The sequence below is a fragment of the Chelonoidis abingdonii genome, chromosome 5, assembly GCF_003597395.2.
Source record: "Chelonoidis abingdonii isolate Lonesome George chromosome 5, CheloAbing_2.0, whole genome shotgun sequence".
Taxonomy (NCBI): Eukaryota; Metazoa; Chordata; order Testudines; family Testudinidae; genus Chelonoidis; species Chelonoidis abingdonii.
This window is the reverse complement of record NC_133773.1, coordinates 147256952-147279969: the sequence shown is the minus strand read 5'-3', so window position 1 is coordinate 147279969 and position 23018 is coordinate 147256952. Positions and strand designations below refer to the sequence as shown.

Here is a 23018-nt window from a genome sequence, read left to right as displayed (position 1 = left end):
CACTTGAGAAGGCAAATGGCTCCCCCATCTCTTGGGAGAGACACTAACTCTGGCATGTGGAGTGGCGTCATCACTGAGCCCGAGGGTGACTGCTGATCCAATTCAAGCCTCGGTGCTGAAACAGTCCTCACGGCCTGCTCAAGGAGGTGCTGCTTCAGGCAAAGTTCTCTAGCCACCTGAGCCCTTTTAGAATGATTTACAAACTAAACCCTCACCCAAACAGAGCAAACACCTTGTGTGGGGATCACTAATGGGTATCACCCCCCACACACACACAATGGACAGTGTTTGAAACCTGGTTACGGCATTATCCAAGACAACTAACTATACTAACTTACTAACATGGGTACTAACTAACTATACAACTATATACAGAGAAAACTCAGCAACCGAGAAGGAACTGTGAGGTGAAAACCATACAGGGCTCAGACTCCAGCCATGAGCAGTGAGACAAAACAGAGGGGAGTCAGAGCACTGCTGCCTCATATAGCCGTGGAGGGGCAACAGCCACAAGGCATGAATGCTGCCCCTGCCCCACAAGTACTGCTAGGCAAAATTCTCCGACTCCAGTGCACTGTGTGCACGCACCTACGTGGAATACGTAGCTGCATCTAGTCAAAGAAGAACCCTGAAGACAAGAATCACTGTGAAGGAGGGACAGGTCAGGCTGCACAGCAGCAGTTGTGGGCTGCATAAACTGCAGTGCTTCCTCCCTGTATCTGGGAAGCCTTGCAAAGCTGTCCCAGCCAAAACCACGTGCTACAGCCCACCCTGTGCCACCACATGATTTTTTCAGTCCTGCAGATTGACTCTAGAGGAGAGGCCCTAGCCCATGCCTGGACCACAAACAGAACAAGATCAGAAGCAGAAGGAAAACTTACAGTCACTGGAAGAGCGGTGCCTGAAGGTGAATCTCAGATGGGTCCTGTGGACATCTTCAATGGGAACAGCAATCTAGGAGAGAAGAGCCAGCATTAGCACAGGAGGGAATAGGCCCAGTCATGAGAGCATCAGAGGACCTAAGCTTTGATAGAGGCAGCCAAAGGTCAATCATAGATTAAGATGCTCAATCCAGAACCCCATTCTACCTTTAACTAGTAAAGTGTAGAGATCTGAACATGTGACTGTGTATCTGTGCATGTCCATCAGTGTGTGCGGCTGTGCATACATGTGTGCTTGTGTCCATACTTGGATGTGTCTGTGCAGGTACACATGTGCATATGGAGGTACCTTGGCATCTTTGTGTATATCTGTATGCCTGTGTCCATATCCATCTATAATGATATGTGGCCATACCCCATTCATGACTGGGGCTGAATCCCTAGAGAATGCAAGCCAGGTTTCACTGAGGACAGCAGGCTGTGGCAAGACCTAGGGAGTTCAGTCAGTGCTGTGGGATTGCATATGGAGTGCAGAGCTGATCTACGCAGCTTCTGTTACTCCCCTCGCTCTCAAGACTCAGGGCCTTGAGGAAAGGAGCTCCCAGTAACCATGGACACTATGGATACTTGTCTCTACGCATGTGGATTTGCTCTTGTGTCACAGCTCCCTCTATGGACTGAGCTGTATGATCACCCCTGTTTGCCATGCAGCGGGTCATTAAGCAATATTCAGTCTCAGAGCTGACCTCTTCCCTCCTCTGTTTGCATGGGAGGGCTGTGAACTTTGCTCATTGGGAAGGGATTTCTCTGGGCTGTTCATTCTCCTTGCACAAGAGAAATAAGAGAACTAATTCTTAACCATCTGATGTTCTTCACAGTTCTGCCTAGCCTCTGTGTGAGTCAGGAGACAGAGTCTGATCAGAACAGACCTCACACCTGGGACCCAGTAAGCTCGGTTTGCAGGTTTCATGTCCAAAATTCCAATCACAGCTGATCCCCTCCCCAACCACCTCCAAGCATGGGGAAGTTCAAACAGACCTTCATTGTCTCCATCCACCGCTGTTGCCGCTGCTGGTAATAGACCACAGAATGATATTCACTTGAAGGCTTGTCACCAGCACCCGGGAAAATCACATTCTGAGAAGTGGACAGCCAGGGGAGAGTCAGTTAGTGCTGAGCTTTTATGGTTCCTAGGCAAATAGTTGTCCTGCATCCAAGCAATTCAGAGCTGCAGCATTTCTGCCACACACATGGAAATCAACAATTAAGAACAGAAATGCTGCATGCTGACCAATATGCTAACCAGCCCCAGCCTACAGTAGCCCATTCCCCTGTCTGTACCAACCTGTCATAGCATGCTGAGCTCCATGACTGTGCCAGCCCACTCTAGCCTTTACCATTCCATCTGGTGGCTTCCAACTGCCCACCCACAGCACGTCTCCTTCCCACCCACTGGATGTGCCATCCTGCACAAACAGGCAGCCCCACTGCCCTCACTGTTCTGTCAGCCTGGCATGCATAGTCCGTTATAGCTATGCCACTCTGCACTGAATTACTATTGCCCGTCCCTGAGCCGCATCTCCCAGTGAGAGCCTGTGATGGGGCGTCCATCCCACGCTGACATGCAAGGAGTTAACAGAACCCTACGGAGGCTGTGCAGAAAGCAGCCAAAAGGAGAGGGGCTGTGAGGAACAGCCAGTCAGGACCCAGCAGACCCATATAAGAAGCGCCACAGGGCAGAGAAGGGTCAGTGGCTCCCTGGAGCTTGAGGAGGGAAGACTGTGCCTTGAGTAGGCTGCAACCCTATAACACCTTGGACAGAGAATTGTAAGCAGAAACCCAGGGAGAAGAGAAGGGAGAAGAAGAAAGGAGAAGAGAGGGAGAAGGGAGAAGAGAAGGGAGAAGAACAGCCAGGCTGTTCAGATCGAGGAGAGTGGTGTGACCCTGGGGAAGTGGCCCAGGGAAATACAGTGATAGTAGAGACAAAGGAGTGCAGTAAGTAACTGCAGTTCAGAGGGTCCCTGGGCTGGGATATGGAGTAGTGGGCGGGCCAACTGACTGCAGATACCACTGGCGAAATGGCTAGACTACTGAGGAGCTAAACTTCCCTTGAAGGGGGAACGTGGATAGTGACACAGCCAGAAGGCTGAGCTCCAAAGAAGACGCTGCAGTTCCTGACACTTGTGAGAGGCTGCAGGCAGACTGCAGGAAAGGAGGGATGGGGAAGTCTGCCTCGAGCTAATCCCGAGAATGATGAGGAGGCACTAGTCCACCAGTGAGTGATACACACCATGACAGAGCCCCACAGCTGAGAGTGAATGGGGCTGCAGTGAAGCTGCCTTGCTAGGCTGGAATGCTCTCTCTAACTGCAGAGCTGGCTCAGTCTTCCAAGGAAGGCAGCAAGGGGTTCACAACCCTCCAGAGAGCTTTCAAGACTCAAGTCTTGTTGCAACATGGGAAAATCATTATCGCAGAGAGAGAGACTGGAGTGGGGGAAGAGATTGCATCTCTGGATTTTTAACAAGCCTACATCCAATGTATCAGCTGAGAGTTTAATTAGAAATAAAAGCAAACGTGGAGAATGAGTAAGGGCAAGAGTCAATGTACTATCAGGAGCAACTCCAGGGGTTGGCCTAAGCAAGAGCACAATCTCCTTCCCTTACCCATGTGTGACGAACTGGGACTGTTCTTAATGTTTGCTCTGAATACTGTGTTGGTGCCTCAGTGTCCCCTAGGCAGTTCTTAAGTATCTAGGTGGTGGGATAAGGGTGTGTGATTGCTGCAGAGCAAAGGGCTAGTGCACCTAAATGCCTGGCACTCTGTCTCCTAGCAACTGATGGCCTGGGCCCCTCCTCTGCAAAGGTGCCAACTGAAGGTGTTGGAGACAAAGGGATCAGGTGACCTCCTGGCCCGGGAAAGGAGCTGAGCAGAGAGGAGGGGCTGGAGGGGGTGGTTAGTCTGGAGCTTGCTGGGGACGAGGAGTGAAGGGCAGACCTAGGGGTCTGGCTCACTGCCCCCCAGAATGGACCCGGCCGAGGGGTCTGGTTCGCTGTATCTACAAGCTCTGTTTTAGACCCTGTTCCTGTCATCGAATAAACCTCTGTTTTACTGGCTGGCTGAGAGTCACGTCTGACTGCAAAGTGGGGGTGCAGAACCCTGTGGCTTCCCCAGGACCCAGCCTGGGTGGGCTCGCTGTGGGAAGCACACGGAGGGGCAGAGGATGCTGAATGCTCCAAGGAGAGACCCAGGAGGTGAAGACGTGTGAGCTTCTTGCCCTGAACAAGTCTGCTCCAAGGGAGAGGAGGCTCCCCAAAGTCCTGACTGGCTTAGTGGGGAACAGTTCCAGAGCATCGCCCAGGGACTCTGTGACACCATGTACTTCCCTGTGCTCTTCTCCTTAACGAACCTTTCCCAAGCCACGTTTCACTTCTGTAGCACCCAAAGCCTCTCCCTCTGCTCCGGCATTTGGAGTCTCTAACACACAAGTTGTGAGGATAGGGCCATGCACATCTGAGGAGAGGTTGGAGGGCCTTGAATGGTTCTGACAAGCCCTACAAGAAGCTGATTCTCCCCTTTCCCTTCTCACAGCCTTTTTGGTTCTGGTTTTAGAGGTGAATTAGCAAGGCAGCAGCTGCATTCACCAGTTTAAAACAAGATTTAGTCATCAAAAACCTACAATAAAGACCAAACTACAAATCTTTAACTCAAATATTATTTCCACTTTAACATATGGATGTGAAACCTGTAAACCCACTAAAGGTATAGACAGATGTCTAAATGCCTCGAAAAGCAAATGCCTCAGGAAAATTCTAGGTATTAGATGGACTGAATTTATAAACAAATGCTGAGATTTTTCAGAAAGTTCAGCAACCCCTTATCGCCAAAGTTATTCAGAAACAAAGCTGGAAATATCTGAGATGTGTTAAGAATGACACCAAAGCATCTGCCATGGAAGGTATGTCATTGGGCCGCTGAAGGAACGTATAAAGGGGACCAACCAAAAGAATCCCTCTGTCAAACAGTACTTAGAGAGGGAAAATGCATGGGACTTCACAACACAGGGACTATGCAAAGAGTAGTCCAAGATAGACAGTGATGGCAGAGTCTGGTTCTTGTTCTAAGCCAGGGGTAGCAACCTATGGCACAGGTGCCAAAGGCGGCACGCAAGCTGATTTTCAGTGGCACTCACACTGCCTGGGTCCTGGCCACCAGTCCGGGGAGCTCTGCATTTTAATTTAATTTTAAATGAAGCTTCTTAAACATTTTGAAAACCTTATTTACTTTACATACAACAGTTTAGTTATATATATTATAGACTTATAGAAAGAGACCTTCTAACAACGTTAAAATTTTTACTGGCACGTGAAACCTGAAATTAGAGTGAATAAATGAAGACTCGGCACAGCACTGCTGAAAGGTTGCCGACTCCTGTTCTAAGCAATGTTTGACAATGCAGGAAGGATTCAGGTTTAGACGCAGGTTTGAAGGTCCATTTCCAGAGCCTCAGTGCCCTCGGAGTGATCTGCCAAGAACACTCCAACCAGCTGCAGTGAAGGAGATGGCCAAGACTTCCTAGGTGGTAACTGCCTCTGAGCCCTACTGCAAAGCTGCTTCCAGACAGGTCTGTGCAGTTCAGATCCAGATCCAGCACTTTTCCATTGGCTTGGTTCTATAGAGCACCTCTGAAGTCCATGGAGTTAACCCAAGGATGTCTGGCTTCTCCTGAGACATCTCCAGAGGAACAAGGAGTCCAGTGGCACCAAATCTTTAAGGTGCCACCGGACTCCCTGTTGTTTTTGTGGATACAGACTAACATGGCTACCCCCTGATACTTGATCACCAAAGGAGTGAGGAGTCAAGTAGCATTGGCACAGTCAGACTCAATCCCACAAGTTCGGGATTTCCCCTTTCCCTGCACCCACCACCACATGCTCCCACTACACTACAGCCAGCAGGCCAGATGCGGCACACTAACCTGCATCATGTTTCCAGTCTCATCACAGACACACACTGTCACCTCCACGTTCTTCTGAGTCTTCTTGTTCCCCTTGTCAAACTCGCCCTGCACCAATGTGAGGTAAATGTCGTTCCTGATGTCTCCTGGAGAGAGCAATACACAGCGAGGTTGCAGTGAGGTCAGGCCTGAGCGGCTACCAGTAGCCCCAGGAGCCCTCAATGCTCTCCCACCCCAAAGCACACAGGACTAGTCAGGGATAGGGCAATGCTTTGGTTAAAATTAAACAACCTCTTCTCCCCCACCCCGCTTCAACATAGACCTACATTTTCGTAGATTCCTGGAATTTAGAGCCAAGAAGCCCCATTAAGTCCCATCCAGCCCTGCCCACTCCTAGTCACTGAGACCAGCAAAAACTGGTCCCTACTACACATTTACTAGTGTTTTGATATGGTCCCTTCATTTCCTCCCTTACACTTACCCCTTACTTGACTAATGGCTGAAGTGTCTTTTAATGGAGGGGTGGGTGGCAGGCAGGCAGCCCAGCCAGCCCCACTCAAATTCCTAGTATGGGTCTCTCTATAAGGGCAGGCAGTCTGATTTTCCCTCTCCACCTGCTTGGCCATTCTTCAGCTGCAGGAATCAGAATAATCTCTCACTATGCAGCTGAGGTGCCAGATACCCAGTGCTTTTGGGGTATCCAAGACAAAGGCCTTTCACATTTTAAAGGGCTAGAAGCAGCAGGCCCATGAAGAGTAATTCTGGTTCCACTGCAGTAACTGAGCTGGTCTGGTCTGGCTTCTCTTCCATTTGGCAGATCCCACTTCAGTTGCCTGTTCAGTCTAGCAGGTGTTGGGTTGCTTTGGAAGAGCCCAGCTTCCATCTGAGTAGAAAGGGGAATAAGGCATCCCCCATTCATTCTCTCTCTCTCTCTCACACACACACTGTATCCCCAATAGCACCCAGACACTGCAGTGACAGATTGCAATGATTTGGGGGGATCTGTCTGTACAACCACACAACCGTTATGCTAAAAAATAACTACATCCTGGGGGAAACCAGTTTTACCCTACCTCTCTGAAGGGAGGGGGGAAGTAGAGGGTGGACATTTACTAAAAGGCAGAACAAAGACTGTTAGGTGTTGGGTGGGGAGGCATATAAACAGAAACTTAGAGAGAAATGCACAGGAAGTTTGGGCAGAAGCAGAGCCGGTGCAACCATTTAGGCGACCGCGCTAGGATTTCGGGGGCGGCATTTTCTTCAGCAGCGGCCGTGGTGGCCAGATCTTTGGCTTCCCTGGTTGCCGCCGGCGTTTAGGTGGAGGGAGCTGGAGCACGGAAGCGCGGGGAGGGCCGGCTGCAGTAAGGAAGAGGGTGGCGGGGGCAGCAAGCAGGGGAACTCCCCGCCCCAGCTCACCCCTACCCCACCTTCTCCCCGAGCACGCCATGGCTGCTTCACTTCTCCTGCCTCCCAGGCTTGCGGCACCTAAGCTTGATTGCGCCCAAGCCTGGGAGGCGGGAGAAGTGAAGCAGCGACGGCGTGCTCAGGAAGGAGGTGGAGCAGGGTGAGCTGCCACGGGGGTTACCTCAGGGCAGAGGGGGGTAGCTTGCCGGTGAGGGGGGGGGCTCAGGCGGTGGTGCTCTGGGACACGGGGCGTGCAAGGTGGAAGTTTTGCCTAGGGCATGAAACATTCTTGCACCGGCCCTGCGCAGGAGGAGGACAGGCCATGGACTAGCCAAGGTAAAAAGAGGAATGATGACCTAGAGAAGACGACTCTTTTTTAGGACAAGCCATGCACTGGAGCAGAAGGATTTTGATCCCCAGCCCAAAGAATGCTCTAAGGTGGGGGGATGCACGTAGGATTTATTATTTTTGTACAGACCTGTGTATTTTTCATGTGATTACATAAAGGCCATGAGCGAGTTAGAACCTGTGTGAAGTCTGTCTGTAGGTGTTATAAGCTATGCTCACCACATGGCCCTGAAAGAATTAAACTGTAACCCAGAAGGCTCACGTCATTGGTGGGATTCTGAGAGAGGATGTGTTTAAGCTACAGGGCAGCAGGAATCACTGGTTTCAGAGGGCTAGGCAGCTGGACCATGTGGTCAGAGCTTTTGAGGGAGTGCTAGACAGAGGGTTTGTACTTCCAGAGTTTGCCTAGGAACCCCCAAGACTGGCACAGTGCCTGGGCTCTGTCTCACTTTGGAAGCTTAAAACACTTGAGGATCCATGAGCTGGGATTCCTCTCACAAGAATATGGTGGGTGGCCAGCAGAGAGAACCTGACCCAGGGCCAGCTCTAGCTTTTTTGCTGCCCCAAGCAAAAAAAAAAACAAAAAACAAACCTCCTACTGCCTGCAAGACTGCAGAAGGGGGGGGGGGGAAGGGGGGCAGCCCCAGGGAGTGCGTGGAGGGCAGTCAAGGCAGCTCGCAGAGGGGTGAAAGGCGGCGCTGCAGCCCGCTCGCAGCTGGGCAAGAAGGGCTCCCCCCTCTGGCCTTGGGGTGTTTCTCCCAGCCGGGCAGGCGGAGTCCCCAGGTGCTGCAGGAGGTGCTGGCTCAGCCGTTCCTTTAAAGGCAGCTTGGCCGGGCTCAGAGTGGCACGAGAGGCGGAGGCCGGTGCAGACGGTGGGGAGTGGCACATCTTGGGAAGCCCGGCAGCACGGAGCCGCAGAGATTGCTAGTTCCTGCCCCCCAGGCCGGCGTCCGTGCCCTGGGGCTCCAGAATTGCGGACCGGTCTCCCAAAAGCAAAAGAACCACGGCAAGGCAGCTGGAATATGCTGCCCCAAGATTGGCTGGAATGCCGCCCCTTACAATGTGCCGCCCAGGCACATGCTTTCTCATCTGGTGCCGGCCCTAGCCTGACCAGATCTGTAACACAGGTGCACTAGATGTACAAAGAGTTAGGATATTGATCCTGCTCCCCCATGCAGATGATAGGCAAAAGCCCTTGCTCTGGGGAAGAAAATCCAGGACGATGTTGTGATGATGAAGTGGGAATTTTTTGTAATATTTGTATTATGTCCATATGTGCCTCAGTTTCCCCTATGCTTTGCATTGTTACCTGGGGAAGCGGGGAGGGGGAGATATTAAGCTTGCTCTCAGGGCAGACCAAGACCTAGCTGAATGGGTCATTAAAAAAGGACTGGCCTAGGCCAAACCAAAACAATGGAAAATGTGAGAAGACAATGGAAAACCCCAATGGCCAGAACACTGACACCTAGCAATCAACAATGCAAAGAAAGGAGCTTTTTCCTGCCTCTCAGCGGGGGTTGTGAACTCAGCATGGCCCTGCCTGGAGAACTAAGGACTGAGAGGTGATCAGCAGGGAATAAAGTGTGGGCTCTGGAAAAAGCTTGCTGCTCTCTACTGGGACCCACTAAGGAGATCAGAGAGACAGTGTCTGAATATGGAGTTCCCTACAGCTTGGTTGGTGAATTGTGGCTTGACCAGACTGGATGATGCTTTAACCTTTATGTCTCTGTGCTAACCTAAGGACTGTGACCACTTGACTAATAAATCCTACTCTGTTTTGAAAATGCTGTTTGGGTGTCCCTGTAAATACTTGCTGGGGTGCATGCGTCCAGTGATTTCCCTACACGCCCCCTAAGGGGGGTGTACATCGCCCCCTAAGGGGGCTGTACACCCCCCCGCCCCCGAATTTGCCCAACACCCCCTCAAGTTTTGTGAAGTAGTTAAGTGCCAAACCTGGTGGCTGAACTTTGCGACTTTGTCCTCACCCACAACTATTTCACATTTGGGGACAATATATACCTTCAGGTCAGCAGCACTGCTATGGCTACCCGCATGGCCCCACAATATGCCAACATTTTTATGGCTGACTTAGAACAACGCTTATTTAGCTCTTGTCCCCTAATGCCCCTACTCTACACTGATGACATCTTCATCTGGACCCATGGAAAAAAAGCCCTTGAGGAATTCTTCTTACCATGATTGTCAACAAGTTTCCCTTTTCCCACTCATCACCTTAGCCTTGACCCAATCCACACAAGCGATCGCATTTCCTTGTACACTACTGTGCGTGATAAGGGCTTCTGATGGTCACAGTTAACCCACCCTTATATACCAGACAACCTAACTGCATACGACGTGTATCTTTACCTAACATCGCCTCCAGTCCTTCCATCCAGGACACAACTCACATACAATCCCACTGTTCTTTTTCAGTCAAGCTCTAAGCTACAACTGCCATTTGCTCAACCGTCTCAGATAAGACTGAAACCTTCAGGATCATCTATCAAGCATCTTAAAACTACATTGCCCACCTGCTGTGAAGTGAACAAAACAACAGATTGACTAGAAGCCAGAAGAGTACGTCAGAAGTCACCACTAGCACAAGACAGGGCCCAACAATTAGAACTATACAACAAAGAACGTCCACTTAGGCCTCCCCAACTAAAACCTCTCACAGCGCATCATTCAAGATCTACAACCTATCCTGAAAGATGATCCCTCCACTTCTCCTCAAGATCTTGGGAGACAGACCTGTCTCGCTACAGTGACAGCCGCCCCCAACCTGAAGCAAATACTCCCACCAGCAACCACACATCACAGAACAAAAACACTAACCACGGAACTATCCTTGCAACAAAGCCCGATGCCAACTCTGTCCACATATCTATTCAAATGACACGATCATAGGACTATAATCACATCAGCCATGCCATCAGGGCTCATCACCTGCCATCTTACCAATGGATATTGCCATCGATGTGGCCAACAATTGCTCCTCTGCCAGAGTACTCATGTGGCCAGAACCGAGACAGGTCTCTATGCAATAAGAGATAAATTGCGGACACAAGATCAGACGATTGAGAATTATAACATTTAAACACCAATAGGAAGAACACGTTCAAGCCTCTCTGGCCATTCGTAACAGATTTAAAGGTTGGCCATTTGCAACAGGAAAGCGTTCATAAAAGCAACTCCAACGAGAAAACATCTGAACTTGAATTAATAATGCAAACTAGATAAAATCGTTAGGCTTAAATAGAGACTGGAATTGGCTGAAGCCATACAACATTGACTATTCCCATTAGTATCCTCACACGCTTCTTATCAAAGCTATGGCTTAAATGGTCATTCGATTGATCATTCAAAAGTTTTCTTCTGTCTGTAGAATAGCTCATGCTTAGATTTAATTAGCCTTGCTTAGGGAGTTGGGGTGGGCAACTCCACCGCTTTCATATTCTCTGTATGTGATATTATATATTCGCTTCACTATGATGTTCCTTCTATGCATTGCAATGATAGTGGGCTGGTAGCACCATGAAGCTTATGCTCAAATAAATGTGTTGTCTCTAAGGTGCCATTAGTACGCCTGTTCTTTCTGCGAGACACAGACTCAACACCGCCTCTACTCTGAAACATGCCAATTTAGTGACGTTTGGGAAAATTATAGCAATTGAGAAATTGGAAAGCCTTTATCACTAACTCAAATGCGTTGTCAATATAAGACAAATATTTGATACAATACAGTAACCCCTGTAAATACAGATCTGAAGAGTATATCAGATTTCAGGAAAGATGAACATATGACTAGCCTTCCTTATACAGGCTAGCTTGTTTAATGGACAAGTCGTTCATGATTCCATTTCAGTTGATGGTTGGCCAACGTAATTAATTCAAATGATTGATTTGTCAAGCAAAGGTCTAATGGAGCTTCTCCCTGGACGCTAGTGATGAGCTGGAGGCTGGGGGAAAGGCTTCAGGACCAGACTGTATTTACATTCACACTAATCTACCTAGGTATCCAGCAAAGAAAGCTGTGTTGCCCAAGTGATAGATTTTGGCTGGGGTTGGGTTACAAATCACTTGAATGCGGGGGGTGTTGGGTGGAAATGAAATGTTGTTCTTACTGTATGAGTAAGGTCAGTAAAAAACTGTACTTAGCCTGTGCTGATTGACCTCTATCATATTCCCCCTTAGTCATCTCTTTTTTAGCTTAAAATCCCAGTCATTCTAATTTCTCCTCCTGTTTCATACCCCTAATCATTTCAGTTGCCCATCTCTGTACCTTTTCCATTTTCAATAGCTCTCTTTTGGGATGGTGTGACAAGATCTGCACGGTATTCAAGGTTGTACACATACCATGGATTTATATAGAGGCACTATGATACTTTCTGTCTTTTAATCTATCCTTTCTTAATGATTCTCAACATTCTGTTTGCTTTTTTGGCTGCTGCTGCATATTGAGTGCATGTTTCAGAGAACTATCCACAATGACTCCCAAAATCTCTTTCTTGAGTGGTAACAGCTAATTCACACTCCTTCATTTTGTATGTATAGTTGAGATTGTTTTCCAATGTGCATTACTTTGCATTTATCAACACTGAATTTCATCTCCCATTTGTTGCCCGTCTCCCAGTTTTGAGAGATCCCTTTGTAACTCTTCACAGTCTGCCTGGACTTAACTATCTGAGTAGTTTTGTATCATCTGAAAATGTTGTCACCTCACTGTTTACCCATTTTTCACATCATTTATGAATATGTTGAACAGTAATGGCCCAGTACCAACCCTTCAGGGGATACCACTATTTATCTCTTCTCCATTCTGAAAACTGATAATTTATTCCTACTCTTGTTTCCCATATTTTAACCAGTTACTGAGCCATGAAAGGACTTCCCTCTTATCCCATGATGACTTACTTTTCAAAATCAATTTAAATTAAATACTTTAAAAAAAATTATACATTTTTAGAAATCTAGACCTGTTATGTTGTAACTTGCATTATCCTTATCTTAAATTTGCATTATCCTAACAAAACATTTACTTATTTTCATATCTCTTATATATCTCATTGCCCTGACACCCCCCCGTAAATTCGAACACTCCTCCTAATTTCATTTCCTGGGGAACTACTGCATGCATCTCTGAAGAGTGGCCAGGAGTCTGTCTCAGTTGGACTTGCTGAGCAGTGCTCACAGTGTGAAGCAGGAGTGCTGGAAGCCAGAGACTCAGTCTTGGAGGGGAGTGAGGCTGTGTGGGTCCCCTTGAGCAGCTGGCACCATAGGCGTCAACTTTCCCAGAGTCAGTGGGAGCTCGCACCCCCCCGCCCCCAGCCCCGCTGCAACTCCACCCTTTCCTGCCCGCCCCACCCCGTTCCAACCCCTTCCCCAAAGTCCCCGCCCCAACTCTGCCCCCTCCCCTGCCCATTGACCAGTTCCCCAAATCTCCAGCCCCACATCTTCCCGAGCGCGCCCTGTTCCCCTCCCTCCCAGCACGCAAAACAGCTGTTTCGCAGCGCAAGCACTGGTAGCTAGGGGGGAAAGTGGGCATGCAGCACGCTCAGGGAAGAGGTGAAGGCAGAGGCAAGCTGGGCAGCGGCGGGGCACTGCTGGTAGGTGCAGAGCACCAACAATTTTTCCTCGTGGGTGCTCCAGCCCCAGAGCACTCACAGAGTCAGCGCCCATGGCTGCGCACTAAAAGGGTTCCTCCAAGAGACTGCTTAAAAGCTGGGCATGGATTCGTGACCGATGCCACAAGAACTTAGAAGACAGTAGGTAAGGATGGATCAGGTAAAACTTGCTAATCTTAGCCTGAGGTGCCTTCTTCACTCACTGGCATGATAATCTCTGCGGAAGCCTAACTTGCGACCACAACTGCTGCTGCGGTCCACCAGTGGATGATCTTTCCGCACCTGACTCAAGTCTCCCCATAGCATTTTCAGAGACACCCAGAACCCTGGAAAGGAAGGAGAGAAAAGGGATGGGAATTTACTTTGCCCAAATATAGTCCAGTGAGTAGCTCAACCAGACGCTCAGCCCACACCCCAACGAAGATGTCTGCACAGACAGGTCCATTTCACAGTCCTAGGACACGCTGTTTAGGGCCTCATGTTGGAAAGTGGCTTCCATGATGTTAAACATTTCCAGGAGCCAGGCCTCAGAGATGTTGTCTCCATCGAAGGTGTGTAGCTCCCACTTATCATAGTGGTGTGAAGTTTCGAGGTCCTGTTTGGCTCTTCACTAAACTTGGATGACCAGGTAGCATCAATTTCCAAAAATGCCTTATCTCCCTCCAGCTCATTAGGAAACTTCATCCCTTCCTCCCAGACAAGGACTTTGCAACAATCACCACCAGGCTGGTTTACTATATGCATGCATTTGTCACCGCCAGGCTGATTTACTGTAATCTGAAGCTGAATGTGACAATGATACACAGGTTCTATCTTGTGCAGAATATAGCTATCCACCTTCTCCACGGCTCAGTCTGTTGTGAGCACATCAAGTCTGTGCTCAAGTCCCTCCCAGTCAGACAATGGAGATCACAAAGCCAGGACAAAGTATGTGAGAACTGGGACAAAGCATTTTCTACCACAGGGATCCAGCTATGGAACAATCTTCCAGGGGAGATCAGATGCATCATTAGTCTGACCATTTAGGAAATGTTGCAAAGCCTTTGTGTATGAATTCTGAAAGTCATGTACTGTAGACAGGCTTCAGTGGTGTAACAAAGCCCCAGAGGGCCCTGATGCAGGAATATGGTAGGGCTCCTCTCCCAATTCCAAAATCTACAATTTTGCTTACCCACATACAGCCCCCAACCTACCCCACTTACCTCACTTCCAATCCTTTACCCATTGCCTCCATGAACTTCTTGATGGCCCCTCTCCTCCCCCACCCTGTCCCTGGTGCCCCACTGCCATCCTGGGCTAGGATATCTCCTCCCAGTCCAAGCTGCTCAATGACTCCCCTTGCTTACATCACCTGCACTGCACTCACACAACACAGACGGAATTTGAATGACGAGTGGCATAGCAACCAGACACATGGGGTCTCAGGCTTGGCCCAGCCTCTCCTCCATCATGATGAAGGTGTGGTTGAGGCAAACCTGAGTGGTACTGTGACCTCGTGCACCAAGATGCAACAATACTCACTCAAATTTAGTCCAACCACCCCTCCGTCATTTGGCCCAGCTGCACTTCTGTCTGAAGGAGCGGTGGTAGGATCAAATCTGAGTGAGTGGCATTGCAACCCTATGCGCCAGGTGAAATGCCAGAGCATTACTATATCTGGTTAAGCCCCCATAACCTCGTGGGCTCATGAGCAGTCTTGCACTATTCTTATACCACTGAACAGCTTTCTCAAAGGCCTCTTTAAAAAAAAAGTTAACTCTATAAAAGGAAAAGTGCCAGAGACTCCGTTCATTGCACTAGGCACTTCACTGTCACAACTGATTTAAGTGGAAGGTGTTCAGATAGCATGGGGATGGGCAGCAGGATAAAACCCTAAGATAGGCCACCCAGCTGTGGGAGGAGGCGGTGTAAGGCCCTTACCTTGTCCTTTGTGGTTGATTTCTTTCCCTTCCACTGCTTTCTTTATCATATTGTGAAGGAAGTCATTCTCAGCAGCTACCCTGAAACACAACAAAAGCACATGGGGAGAGGGGCTCAGCTCCATCCAGCTAGGGAGGGAGACTGTGGGGAATTTCCAGGCTTCCCCACTCTGCAGAAAAGAATCTGGGAACAGGAGCATGTGAGTGCAGAAATGGTTACTATATTTACTCGTACAGTAAGTGTGATTCTGTGAGATATGTTGTGCACATATATCTTCCACTGTAGCGGTGTGTACACCCAGTGCACTTGAGCCAGAGATATCTGATCAGCACCCATTCTGACGGCATATGCACACAGCATGTTCTCATGCCTCCAACAGTGGGCATGAAGAGTAGAGTCGCTCTGGCCCCCTCTCAAGTTCATTCATACCAGAATCCAGCTGACATTAGACCAGGAGTTCTCAAACTGGGGTCAGGACCCCTCAGAGAGTCACAAAGTTATTACATGGGGGGGCCGCAAGCTGTCAGCCTCCACCTCAAACCCCGCTTTGGCTCCAGCATTTATAATGGTGCTAAATATATTTTAAAAAGTGTTTTTAATTTATAAGGGGGAGGGGGGTCGCATGCAGAGAGGATTGCTATGTGAAAGGGATCACCAATACAAACGTTTAAGAACCACTGCGTTAGACTCCAAGTAGTGGGGATGAAGCGTGGATCATGACATACATATGTGTACAACACATCTCAAAGAACAAGTTACTGTGCAAGTAAGTAACTGTTTCTTCTTCGAGTGCTTGTGCACATCTGTATTTTATTTGAGGTGGTTCCCAAGCAGTAGTCCAATGGTAATGGAAACTTGGAAGTCACTTAAAACATGGATTGAAGAACAGACTTTCCAACGTCGGCATCTGCTCTGGATGCTTCCAGAATTGCATAGTGCTGTGTGATCCTATGACGAGAGGACCACATTATGGCCATTCTGCAAATGGCCATAATAGGGATATTATTGAGGAAGGCCACTGAGGTGGCTTGGGCTCATGTAAAATAAGCAGTATCTCTTTCTGGAGTGACCTTTGCAAAGCTGTAACAAATCTGTATGCATAAAGAAATCCAGTTAGATATCCTCTGGGCAGTATCTGCTCGCCTCTTCATCTTCTCACCATATGGGAGAGGATCTAAAAAGTTTAGTCCTGTCAATGTAAAATGATAGGGCCCTGCAGACATCCAAAGTATGAAGCCTTCCATCATCCTTATGGATGTGTGACTTGGGAAAGAAGACTGTTTGGTGTAATTCTGATACCACTATGTACAAAGATTTTGGACACGGTTGCAAGGAAACTTTGTCCTTATAGAAAACTGTATACGGGGGACCCATCAAAAGAGCCTGCAGCTCTCTAACTCTCCTAGCAAAAGTTATCAATGATGTAATATCATATGAAACACTCTTTATCTTGGGAGGATGTTAAACAGCAGCTATTAAAGTTAGACATTTTTAAATCAGCAGATCCAGATAAGTTACACCCAAGAGCCTTAAAAGAGCTGCCGAGGAGTTCACTGGACCGTTAATGTTCATTTTCAATAAGTTTTGGAACACTGGGGAAGTTAGAGAAGACTGGAAGAAAGCTAATGTTGTACCAATATTTTAAAAGGGTAAATGAAATTACCTGGGTAATTATAGGCCGACCAGTCAGACATTGATCCCAAGCAAGATAATTGACTGGCTGATATGGGACTCAATAAAGAATTAAAAGAGAATAATGTAATTAATGCCAATCAACATGGGTTTATGGAAAATAGATTCTGTCATACTAACTTGATATCATCTTTTGATGACATTGTAAGTTTAGTTTATAAACATAATGTTGACGTAATATACATAGACTTCTGTAAGGTATTTGACTTGGCACCACATGACATTTTGATTAAAAACTAGATAAAATTAACTTGGCACACATTAAATGGATTAAAAACTGGCTAACTGATAGGTCTCAAATTGTAATTGTAAAGGGGAATTGTCATCAAGCGGGTGTGTTTCTAGTAGGGTCCCCTGGGGATTGGTTCTTGGGCTTACACTATTTAATATTGTTATCAATGATCTGGAAGAAAACATAAAACCATCACCGATAAAGTTTGCAGATGACACAGAAGATGGCGGAGTGGTAAATAATGAAGAGGACAGGTCACTGATTCAGAGCAATCTGGATTGTTTGGTAAACTGAGTGCAAACAAATATGAATTTTAATATGGCTAGATGGGAAGGTATACATCTAGAAACAAAAAAAATAGGCCTTATTTACTCTACCCTGGGAAGCAGTGACTCTGAAAGATTTGGGGGGTCACGGTGGATAATAAGGTAAGCATCAGTTCCCAATGTGACACTGTGTCCAAAAGAGCTAATGTGATCCTGGGATGCACGAACAGAGGAATCTCGAGTAGGAGTAGAGAAGTTAATTTACCTCTATATTTGGCACTGGGCGGCTGCTGCTGCAATACTTTGTCCAGTTCTGGTGTCCACAGTTCAAGAAGAATGTTGATAAATTAGCGAGGGGTCAGAGAAGAGCCAAAAGAATGAATGACGGATTAGAAAACATGCCTTGTAGTGACAGACTCAAGGACTCCAATCTATTTCACTTAAAGGTAAAGTTAATGGGTGACTTGATTACAGACTATAAGTATCTACATTGGCAAACAATATTTAATAATGGGCTCTTCAATCTAGCAGAGGAAAGCCTAACATAATCCAATGCCTGGAAATTGAAGATAGACAAATTAAGATAGACTGGAAATAAGGCATAATTTTTTGACAGTGAGCGTAATTAACCATTGGCACAACTTACCCAGGGTAGTGGTGGCTTCTCCATCATTGACAACTTTAAAATCAAATTAGATATTTTTCTAAAAGATATGTTCTAGGAATTCTTTGGGGGAAATTCTATGGCCTATGTTATACAGGAGGTCAGACTAGTTGATCACAATGGTCCCTTCTAGCCTTGGAATCTATGCATCATCACCAAGAATGCAGCTTGGAAACAAATGAAACAAGGAACAGGAGGCTAAAGGCTCAAAATGTGGTCCCATGAGCAATGAGAAGACTATTTTAAGGTCCCAAAGGGAAAAAGGGGCTTTAACCAATGAGTAGACCCTGATTAAGTCAAGAATCTCCTGACCACAGGGTGGTAGAAAATAGAGTAATCCTCAATAGACGGGTGAAAAGCCAATATAGCTGCCAGGTGGATCTTTATTGGGCTTGTTGACAGGCCTGAGTTCTAGCAGGTGTTCCAATAGGTCCTAAATTTGCATAATGGAGGGAGACAACTTGTGCCAGCATATCCAGATGGAGAACCTCTTCCACTTAGACAGGTGGAATGCTTTCTACTACTAATCTGTACTTGCTGAACTGCCTGTTAACAGATTATCTCTGTAACGGTCAACCACTGAGCATCAGGCAGAGACTGTCTGGATTGGAGTGCAAAATTATGTCCTGGAGAACTGGTAATGTGAAGGGAGATTGTATCATCAGGGTCTGCAAGTCCAAATACCAATACTGTCTTGGCCATGCCGGGGCTTTAAGAATCATCCTGGCTTGTTCTTGTTTTGGCTTCCTGATTACTCCAGAAATCAGCAGGATTCAAGGTAAGCATACAGAAGCTTCGATTCCTCAGGTAGTTGAATTGTATATGTCACAGAGCCTGGACTCTGGCTGAACAGAGAGGCTGTATTTCCTACTGTCTCTGGTGAGTCCATGTTAGGGAAATTCCCATCTCTAGAAGACTGAACTGACCTCACTATCTCATTTTTCAGGGACGACTTGGTTACAATTCACAACTATCTGCTAAGAATCTGCAAGAACATTCTGCACCCCTGGCAAGTGTGAGGTTTCAAGAGTGATGCCGTTTTGAATGCAGAAGTTCCACAGCTAGATTGCCTCCCGACAGGAGGATCTGATCTCTCCTCATAAGGCTATGGAACAGCTTCCGTAAGTATTTTTGTTGCCCTTCTCTGTAATTTTTTCCAATTCCAATACATCTTTTTTCAGATGGGGTGACCAGAAATTCACCCGGTATTCAAAGTGTGGGCTATCATGGATTTATATAGTGGCATTGTGATATTTACTGTCTCATCTATCCCTTCCTTATGGTTCCTAACATTGTTTGTTTTTTTTTACTGCTGCTGCACATGGAGTGGATGTTTTCAGAGAACTACCCACAATGACTCCAAGATCTTTCTTGACTGGTAACAGCTAATTTAGACCCCATCATTTTCTATGTATAGTTGGGATTATGTTTTCCAGTGTGCATTACTTTGAATTTACCAACTGAATTTCATCTGCCATTTAGTTGCCCCATCACCCAGTTTAGTGAGATCCCTCTGTAACTCTTCAGTTTGCTTTGGACTTAACTATCTTGAGCAATTTAGTATCGTCAACAAATTTTGCCACTTCACTGTTTCCCCCTTTTTCCAGATCATTTATAAACATGTTGAATAGTCCCAGTACAGACCCCTAGGGGACACCAGTATTTCTCTCTCTCCATTCTGAGAGCAACCATTTATTCCTTTGTTTCCTCTCTTTTAACCAGTTACTGATCCATAAGAAGATGCTCCCTCTTATCACATGACAGCTTACTTTGCTTAAGAGCCTTTGGTAAGGGACCTTGTCAAAGGCCTTCTGAAAGTCCAAGTACACTATATCCACTGGATCACCCTTGTCCGCATGTTTGACCCCCTTAAAGAATTCTAGTAGACTGGTTTGGCATGATTTCCCTTTACAAAAGACATGTTGACTCTTCCCCAACAAATCGTGTTCCTCTATGTGTCTGATAATTCTGTTCTTTACTATAGTTTCAACCACTTTGCTTGGTACTGAAGTCAGGCTTACCAACCTTTTAATTGCCAAAAACACCTTCAGAGCCTTTTTTTAAAAATTGTGTCACATTAATGATCCTCCAGTCATCTGGCACAGAAGCTGATTTAAATGATAGGTTACATACCATAGTTAGTGGTAATTTCATCTTTGAGTTCCTTCCAAACGCTTGGGTGAATACCATCTAGTTCTGGTGATTTATTACTGTTTAATTGATCAATTTGTTAAAAATCCTCTTCTACTGACACGTCAGTCTGGGACAGTTCCTCAGATTTGTCACCTAAAAAGAACAGCTCAAGTGCTGGAATCTCCCTCACATCCTCTGCAGTGTCTTTCCCTCCTCACTGAGTAATAGGCCTACTCTGTCCCATAGTAGGTCTGGACCAACCAACGGTCATGGGAAGGGCTTGTTGGTCAACTCTACTGCAGGCAGCACTTCCCACAGTGACTCTGCCATGGCAGCATGGAAACACCGCCAAACCACAGATCCAGGTTCAAGTCCCACAAATTCTTACAGGTTCTCCTGAACAACCTCTAACAGCAGGTCCAATGTTGTGGCTATTGTTCTCATTAGCTCCTGGAATGCTTTATAGTCCTCTGGTATGAGTGGTCTAGGGTCAGGAGCAACTACCTCATCAGGGGATGAGGATGAAATGGGAGCTGGGATCCAGTGTTGATCAGCCTTAAGCTCATCTTCTGCCTGCACTTCAGAAACAGGCAGCTGGGAGAGTTGGGAGGTTAGTGGAGGGAATTTCTTAAGTCAATTGGGGTTGAGGAGACTGAGGCCTCAACTATAAACTGAGGCAGTTCTGGTGTAGTAGGCAATATCCTAAGGTGCCCATACAGTACCAGAGGCCAACAAGGGGGTCCCCGAGAATTAATATACCTAGAAAGGGATCTCTGTCTAGAATGGTACAATTCTATTCTGAAGTCATGCCCAGAGTTATAGAAGGTGACTAACCTGAACATGGCACCAGAGATTCCCTCACTGCTGCTCCCGGAGTCAGAAGACAAAAAGAAATCATCTTCTGGTAGAATCATAGATAACACCTTATACCCTTTCTTCTTCTATACAGTCCCAAACTATTTGTCTCTTCATAATCAGGGTATTACGTTAACTTGAGCTCAGCCCTGAGGGTCCTCTATTCAGAGTTTTTCATGGAGTTCTTTTGTATTTGTAAGTGCTCAGACCTGCATCTGGTCCGGACTGTAAACACAGGGCTGAGTTGGAAGACGGCAATTGTTCTCACTCTTTCTTGAGTTAGCTCTGAGACCCATCCCACCTTATTGCCAACAGTTTTGGAACACGATGATGTTCTACATTTTACATCTCTCTTAAAACATTTCCTGTACAAACAACTGACAATCACCATGATGATCAGCTAGCTCTTAGCTTTGACAAGACCACACATAACCCCTCCTTTGGTGAAGTATTGAGAAGCTGGTCAGACACAGGTGTAATATGCCTTCTGGGCATGCCTATGTTACACAAGCATTGAAAAGAAACAGAGGGGGTCAAGCAGCCCTGCTCTTTATGGCCTAGGCTGGAGGGATGAGTGCACACAAGGCACAGACAGTTCCCAGAATCCCCAGACAATGCTGTTCATGAAATATCTCTGTCTTGAGTGCACTGGGTGTGCACAGGCATAGGATGGAAAAATATATGTGCACAAGCACTTGAAAAACAACACAGGAATAGCTCGATTGGATCAGGCCCTTGATCCATCTAGCCCCATCTCTGTCAGCTGCCAGCACAAGCAGTTTCAAAAGAATTAATAAAAAGATGTGCAATAATATGCCTTCAACATTACATCTCCTGCTAACCCTTTCTGTTAGAGATTTGTTCAAACCCTGAAGCACGAGGTTTAATATGTCTTACAAAATATGTGTATTAACTCTGGATATTCTTGTTACCCATATAAATGTCCAATTCCTGTTTGAATCTTGCTAAATTCTTGGTCACAGTGACATTTGCGGCAGTAAGTTCCACAATCTAATTATCCTGAAGTCAAAAAGATAGATAGGTATTTCCTTTGATCAGTTTTGAATTTGTGACCTTTTAAGCTAATTTATTATACCCTTGTTCTTATGCTCAGCCTCTCCTGGCCACGGGTAGTGTTTCCTTCCCACCCTTCTACCCACCCAAGAGAGACAGACTGTCAGTTGACTCAGAAATGTTCCCCTTTTTGCAGCTGAGCTCTTCTCTAGTGAATAGAAAGTCCCATTTGTCTTAACCCCAGCCTTCATCCTCAATCCTTGCAGCCCCCCTTCCTCTCTGCTCATAAGTGCTTGCTTTACTCACAGCTGCACAGGAATGAAGTACTGCTTGTCCTCATCACTCTCACATTTTCCCTTGATGATATCTGTAATGTCCATCACTGTAAGAGACAAGGGACAGAAGCCTATGATCATAAGATCCTTTGGACAACCCTGAACCAACCCAGAGGACACAATGACCACCCTCCCTTGCCAACTCATCCTCAGTAAGGCATTTGATACGGTTCCACATGCAGAATTATTAGCTAAATTGGAAAAGATGGGGATCAATATGAGAGATGGATAAGGAACTGGTTAAAGGGGAGATCACAACGGGTCATACTGAAAGGTGAACTGTCAGGCTGGAGGGGCGTTACTAGTGGAGTTCCTCAGGGATCGGTTTTGGGACCAATCTTATTTAATCTTTTTATTACTGACCTTGGCACAAAAAGTGGGAACGTGCTAATCAAGTTTGCAGATGACACAAAGCTGGGACGTATTGCCAATACAGAGAAGGAATGGGATATCATACAGGAAGATCTGGATGACCTGGCCATCAGGAAGTTTAGACTTGAAATTAGACAAAAGTTTCTAACCATCAGAGGAGTGAAGTTTTGGAACAGGCTTCCAAGGGGAGTAGTGGGGGCAAAAGACATATCTGGCTTCAAGACTAAGCTTGATAAGTTTATGGACGGGATAGGAAAGCCTAATTTTGTCAATTAATTTGTCTTTGACTACTAGCAGTAAATATGCCCAATGGCCCTTGTGATG

General features: G+C 46.7%; 1 protein-coding gene across 1 annotated transcript in view; it reads right to left on the bottom strand.

The window, feature by feature from the left end:
* LOC116824712 (dedicator of cytokinesis protein 2-like) overlaps positions 1 to 23018 on the bottom strand; it is a 128941-nt gene that overhangs the window by 62274 nt on the left and 43649 nt on the right. The window contains exons 11-16 of the mRNA XM_075066762.1: positions 22294 to 22369; positions 15132 to 15211; positions 13427 to 13537; positions 5857 to 5993; positions 1920 to 2018; positions 882 to 954 (exon numbers count right to left, since the gene is read on the bottom strand). Of these exons, the coding sequence (XP_074922863.1) occupies positions 882 to 954; positions 1920 to 2018; positions 5857 to 5993; positions 13427 to 13537; positions 15132 to 15211; positions 22294 to 22369 (576 nt within the window). The remainder of the gene's footprint in view (positions 1 to 881; positions 955 to 1919; positions 2019 to 5856; positions 5994 to 13426; positions 13538 to 15131; positions 15212 to 22293; positions 22370 to 23018) is intronic.